The sequence below is a fragment of the Manis pentadactyla genome, chromosome 7 (genome assembly GCF_030020395.1).
Source record: "Manis pentadactyla isolate mManPen7 chromosome 7, mManPen7.hap1, whole genome shotgun sequence".
NCBI classification, from domain to species: Eukaryota; Metazoa; Chordata; class Mammalia; order Pholidota; family Manidae; genus Manis; species Manis pentadactyla.
The window spans coordinates 101,034,471-101,040,470 of record NC_080025.1 but is presented as its reverse complement, the minus strand read 5'-3'; the positions used below and the strand labels follow the sequence as shown (position 1 = coordinate 101,040,470).

Below are 6,000 nucleotides of genomic sequence, written 5' to 3'. Positions count from 1 at the left end.
GAATTCAGTCCTAAAGAGTGGGGAGTAGAGAAGAGATATCAGACCTTGTTGTGGAAAAGGGATAGTGGGAGAGAGAAAATGAACTTGGAGAGTGCAGAGTGATGATCTGGCAGGGAGATAGTATCATTTTAGCGTGGAAGTGAGTGAGTAAGAGTAATATCTTGGGGAGAGATTTAAACATGATTAGAGAGTGAGGGCCTTGTTGGGAAAGTCTTTTTCTTCTTTCTCACAGTCTGACAACATGACAGTTAATCTGTTGTTAGAGTCGCAGTGGGCTTCCACTGCTATCTCCCTAGCTGGAAGGGGTAGGAGTTCCTCATTACTGCTTTCTATTGGCACCATGGCACATGGGATGGCCTCCTTATACTGGGCAGTGGTGAAAGACCTGACTCCCCACTTGGTCTTTCCTCTGACTCCAGCCCTGGGGGGAGAGGGAGGGGTATCTCACAACTGTCAGGGAGGGGTGGAAGTCCAAGCTCCCCAAACGGTCTCCAAGGACACCTTGAGGATGGGAGTCGGGTTGGGGGGTGGGGGGAGGGGGCTACTTGTTACCACCAAGTGATGGGGATATAAGTCCTGGCTCTCTCCTCGGCCTTTTCTGACACCACATTTGTGGTGGTGAGGTAAAGGGAGATTGGAGTGTTTGGATGCTGGGGTGTCTTATTATAGCCTAGAGAATGTGCAAGTCTAAGCTCCTCACTCTGCCTCTGCTGCCTTGGATCCTCTGCTGGGGCCATAGGGTTTTACTGTGTTGTGTTTTCTACAGTAGAGAGGTTATTTTCTAAAAGTTATTTGTCTTGGTAGGTTGCCCCTTTCTCATTCTTTGGTTAGAGAGAGTAGCCTTTTACTGGGGCATTTTTGGGTTTCTGGTTTGCCGCTTCTCTAGCACCCAGTATGGGATCATATGGTTAAACAAAAACTCAAGAACCTACCCTTTAAGTATTCCTCTTTGGGTCCTGAGGTCCCTAGCTGGTTCGTAGCTTTTAGGAGGGAAAGAGCAAAGTATACCTACTCCATCTTTCCAGAAGTAGAAGCGAAGAACCTATAATGCACTGAAATACTTGCAGTTCCTCTCAAAGATACCAGGAAGGCAATCAAATAAAGTCAGCAATAGGCAGTAACTGCCTTTGTAAGTACAATGATATCCAGAAGCATCTTTAAATAGTAATAGTTGCTATCAAAAATAATAATTCCCATGATAAATTTCTATGAAAATTTCAACATCTTAACTTAGGAATCAGTATAGGGCTTCTGGAAAAAGATATTAAACTACATGCTGTATAGGGATATGGGAAATTGTGACTTATCCCCTGGGTCTTGGTTGAGCAAAAAAGAAGCAAATGTTCAATGCCACTCACTCCCTTTTCAAAGTCAGTTAAAACAAACAAAAAAAAGCAAATAAAAAAGACCTCATGCCCAGCTTTACCTCTGCCTGCTCTTCTTTCTGAGCCTCTTTCCTCTTCTCTCACCTTCAAGTCCTAGGAGAACGCTGTTCACAGGAGGCAGCCTTTTGTACAAAAACACTCACTTGGGGGACCTATAAACAACCTAGAGAAACAAAAACAGTAGCTCACAATAAAAATGACAAAAACAATCTGATTGGATATAAAATCTCAAGAGGACTAGGATATAAACTTCAGGAGCTGGGAGATCAATTGCTATGTTGTCCTGTGTTGTAAATAGCTCTGCTATGTAGGTTGACATAGTTGAAAGGCAGACTGCATTTCAGCAGTTAATTATATAAATCTGTAGGAGTACATTTAATGGTTTCAGGATGTCTATTCCAGCTAAAGCCTAAATAAACCAAGAAAAAAGGATCAGGTAGGAAATGCTCCAGAAACCAATAAATGCACTTGGGTGGGGACCAAAATCTAGCAGATTGTCTTCGTAGCTGAAATGATTTTTTTCTTCTTCTTTCTTCCTTCTTTTTGGTTAGTATTGGGTAGAGAATTAGGGTAAAGAGACAGCCAAAGAACGGAATTGTTTTTCTATCAGTTGTAAATGGGAACCTTGTACTCTGTACCGGTTTCTGGAAACATTGCTAGCAGGCTCAGAACCATGACAGAGCCTGCCTGGAAACCATGCAATTCTGTTGCTTTTCCTTTAGGCACTTCCAACTTCGTGAATAATTGGACATAGGAAAAAAAGAAGGTCAAAGTCAAATCTGTTGATTCTGTTACTTGGATTAAAAGCTGGGGAGCACCACCTAGGCAAATGAATAAATAAAATGAATTTAGGAGGGTGGTAGACTCTCTGGGGTTCCTATTGTCCTAGGTACTCCTTACTCTACCACCTTTCTGCAAAGGCTGTAAATCTTGCTTTGGTGTGCCATGGCTCCCAGCCCTCATGGGGTCAGTGGGGACAGGAAGCCCTGCAATTATCACCAAATGGTTCAGAGATTCAAATATAGACACGGACAGAAAAATGAACCAATTTCTCTTTCTCTGACACACATACATACATACACACTACTTTCTGGATTTTCGTTTACCTTTAATTTTGGCTTATGAAATAGATGCAGAACATTCAAATATTAGAGGAATATATATTTGAATAGAAAGTGCAAACCCCTAGTAATTCTACCCTTCAAAGAACAATGTTACCAACCCGTTTTCCTATTACTTCCCAAATTTATATAAAAACTGTTGAGTTAAATAAAATCGAGTGAATTTAAAGTCATTGCATTTATGGTAGATTTCTGTGATAGTTTCTCAGTGAACAGATACTAAAAACAAAAATGCTAACATCAGAAGACCCACATAGTATTGAAGTTAAAAATGGGTCCCTATACTTGGAAAGATCTGAGATTTCTGTTCTTGCCTAAAAATTGAAGTAGCTGCTGCAACCCAAGGTATTGTCCTTGCCTGTAAGGGTCCAACGCACACAGTTAAACCCTCCGAGAGGGCGGTTCTAGGAGGTCAGGTGCTCTAAGGAAACGGAAGTGAGTGACAGCCACGGCCTCCCACACACCCTCAACATTTTGGTAAACAAGGAGACTCCCGCCAGCTGGGTAAACGTGGGAGGAGCTCCGGGCAGGGCCAGGACGCCCGATGTGGGCATTCTAGAAGGCCTGCTATTGGTGGTTCGCAAAGAGCGCAGGATCTTGGAACTCTGATTGGTCCGCTCCACTGTCCGTAAGGGGATTGACGGTCCCCTTTCCGTGGTGCCGGGCCTCACCGTCCCGTGTTCCTCCCTGCCCGGTGAGTGCCCGCCCCGAGCAGGAGAGCGCGTGCGCGTACCGCCCCACGCCGTGCTTGTGCCCACCCGCCCCACAGCACACTCGCAGTCAGTGGGCGAGCCCGGAGCGGCAGAGGTCACCGCGGGGAGGCGGGGCGGGGGCAGCATGGCATCCTCCTTACGGCTCCGTGGAGCCGCCTCCGGCCTCCGGTACTGGAGCCGCCGGCAGCGGCCGGTAGCAGCCAGCCTTGCAGCGGGTAAGGATCTCGTGCCTTCTTCCAGCGCCCCTCCTCCGGCCGCCCGCTCCTCGCGCCCCGACGGTCGAAGAGGTCTTTTCACGGGAGGCGCTGCGGTTGGGTAGAGGCTTACAACCTAAGATTTTGGCTGTTCCCAAGGCCTGGTCTCTTCTGCGGCTGTCGCTTGCGCCGCAAGTGCTTCCCCCGCAATACCCTGTGCCCCCCCCGAATCAGGGTGAATGGCGTTCAGAGTCCTTTTCGGGACTCAGGAAGGGATGGGGAAAAACTTGGGCTAAGGGAGGAGTATTTGGGTTCGGGGCTTGAGTTTTTGGAGTTAGGGCTTCGAGGACAGCTCCCTGGGCTGTTATGGCTGGCTCATCTTTAAACGTCCCCAAGGTGCTCCCTGGGGCAGCAGGGCTTGATTTTTGTTTAACCACCTTAATTGCATGCTACTGTCCTAAACAAGTGGTATCTCTCTAAAGTCAGCTGGTAAGTCATATCAGCAAAGTTTTAAGTCACCCGTGATCTGCAAGGCAGGCTCCCCACGTTCTCTGTAACTGTGCTACCTGCAGATGGCATTTCGGTCAACTTATTAACCAAAACACTTAAACATTCTCAAAATTGTGGCCTGAATTTGTTCTGTTTACCTCCTCTCATATCATTATAATAAATTATGGAAGCTAATCATCTACTTAGAAAAAGACAGTTTTTAATACACAAAGATCCAGTCTTCCACATTTTTCAGATGAAGAACGTGAGGCCCCTTGGATAAGTGAATTAGGGTATCCCAGCAGGATCTAGAAAGTAGTCCTTGATTCTTCTCATTCCTGTACTTTCTACCATACCAGGATTCCTCTTTAATTGAAAAAATTGCTGGCACTTTTTCAAAGCATGATCATACCCAGGATTTAAGGAAAAACACCTCGGTATTAATTTTTTCTGATCTTTGCTTTAAAATGAGCTGGTTGGAAATTGAATTCTTAACAGCTTCTTTCCCTTCCCCTCAGTAAAACCTAAGCAGAGAGTGAATTCATTTCTGGCTTGGGAAGGGTAGGCTCCATGTGATGCAAGAAAACAGATGTCTGATACAAAATCACAGTAACAGATACAAACTCACAGAATCTGCCAAACTTGAGTGTAACCACTATTTGAGATACATGTATTGTGCTACAAAAAATGCCTCCTACTTTGCAGATACTTAAAAAAAAAATCTATTCCTCACTTTTCCACAGTAAATGTAGCACAGGTTTCACATGATTGTGCAGTTCTTTTCAGTTTGGATCAGACAAGGAAGACATATGTGCCTGCCATTAGTGGTTTTGCAAGGTGTTCTAATGATATTTTAGTGAACCCTTGATAAGCCTTTTAGAGTTATGAAAGTTACTCCAATTTATGATACAAGAGTCTGAAACCTGAGGCCTAAGACTGTAATAATTGTTTCTGTAAGCTGGGAGGGCCTACCTTACAAGGCTGGTTATACTGCTTGGGCTTTGGATTCTTTGACCGAAAGACATCGTCTGCACAGAGATTTCTGATGAATTTTAAGTAGTTCTAGGTGGTGATTGTTTCAGACACTTTAGCAATTGTTTTTACTCTGGCATTGTTTTAAATGTTTAATTGTGGTTTTCTACAGAAGTGTTGACTTCTTTAACATTGGAATCTTAAAATTTTTTTTTAACTACATGCAAGTTTGGATCTAGCGATATTAAGAACCCTGTTCAAATAACATCTAGCTTTCAGAATTCTGTAGGATATTTGTCTCTCTAATAGTTTAAGATGTTTATAAAGCATCAAAAAGGAAATAGGAAAATGAGAAATACTAAACTATAAAATATTATTATTTGACCAACACTTAATAAACTTAAGTTTTGTGTTTTATTTTAAAAGATGATTAAATTTGGTTTTAGACTTCTTTTTTTGTTGTTGTTATCATTAATCTACAATTACATGAACATTATGTTAACTAGGCTCCCCCATTCACCAAGTCCCCCCACCACACCCCATTACAGTCACTGTCCATCAGCATAGTAAAATGGTGTAGAATCACTACTTGTCTTACTGTGTTGCACAGCCCTCCCCATGCCCTCCCCTACATTATACTTGCTAATCCTAATACCCCCTTTTTTGTCCCCGCCCTTATCTCTCCCTTCCCACCCATCCTCCCCAGTCCCTTTCCCTTTGGTAACTGTTAGTCCATTCTTGGGTTCTGTGATTCTGCTACTGTTTTGTTCCTTCAGTTTTTCTTTTGTTCTTATACTCCATATATGAATGAAATCATTTGGTACTTGTCTTTCTCTGCCTGGCTTATTTCACTGAGCATAATACCCTCTAGCTCCATCCATGTTGTTGCAAATGGTAGAATTTGTTTTCTTCTTATGGCTGAATAATGTTCCTTTGTGTATATGTACCACATCTTTATCCATTCATCTACTGATGGACACTTAGGTTGCTTCCATTTCTTGGCTATAGTAAATAGTGCTGCAATAAACATAGGGGTGCATCTGTCTTTTTCAAACTGGGCTGCAGCATTCTTAGGGTAAATTCCTTGAAGTGGAATTCCTGGCTTAAATGGTATTAATATTTTGAG

General features: G+C 43.3%; 1 protein-coding gene across 1 annotated transcript in view; it reads left to right on the top strand.

Annotated features, from left to right (window-relative positions):
* The first annotated feature begins 3,196 nt into the window (after positions 1-3,196).
* HIBADH (3-hydroxyisobutyrate dehydrogenase) overlaps positions 3,197-6,000 on the top strand; it is a 132,056-nt gene continuing 129,252 nt past the window's right edge. The window contains exon 1 of the mRNA XM_036897443.2: positions 3,197-3,434. Coding sequence (XP_036753338.1) covers positions 3,344-3,434 — 91 coding nt within the window. The 5' untranslated portion in view covers positions 3,197-3,343. The remainder of the gene's footprint in view (positions 3,435-6,000) is intronic.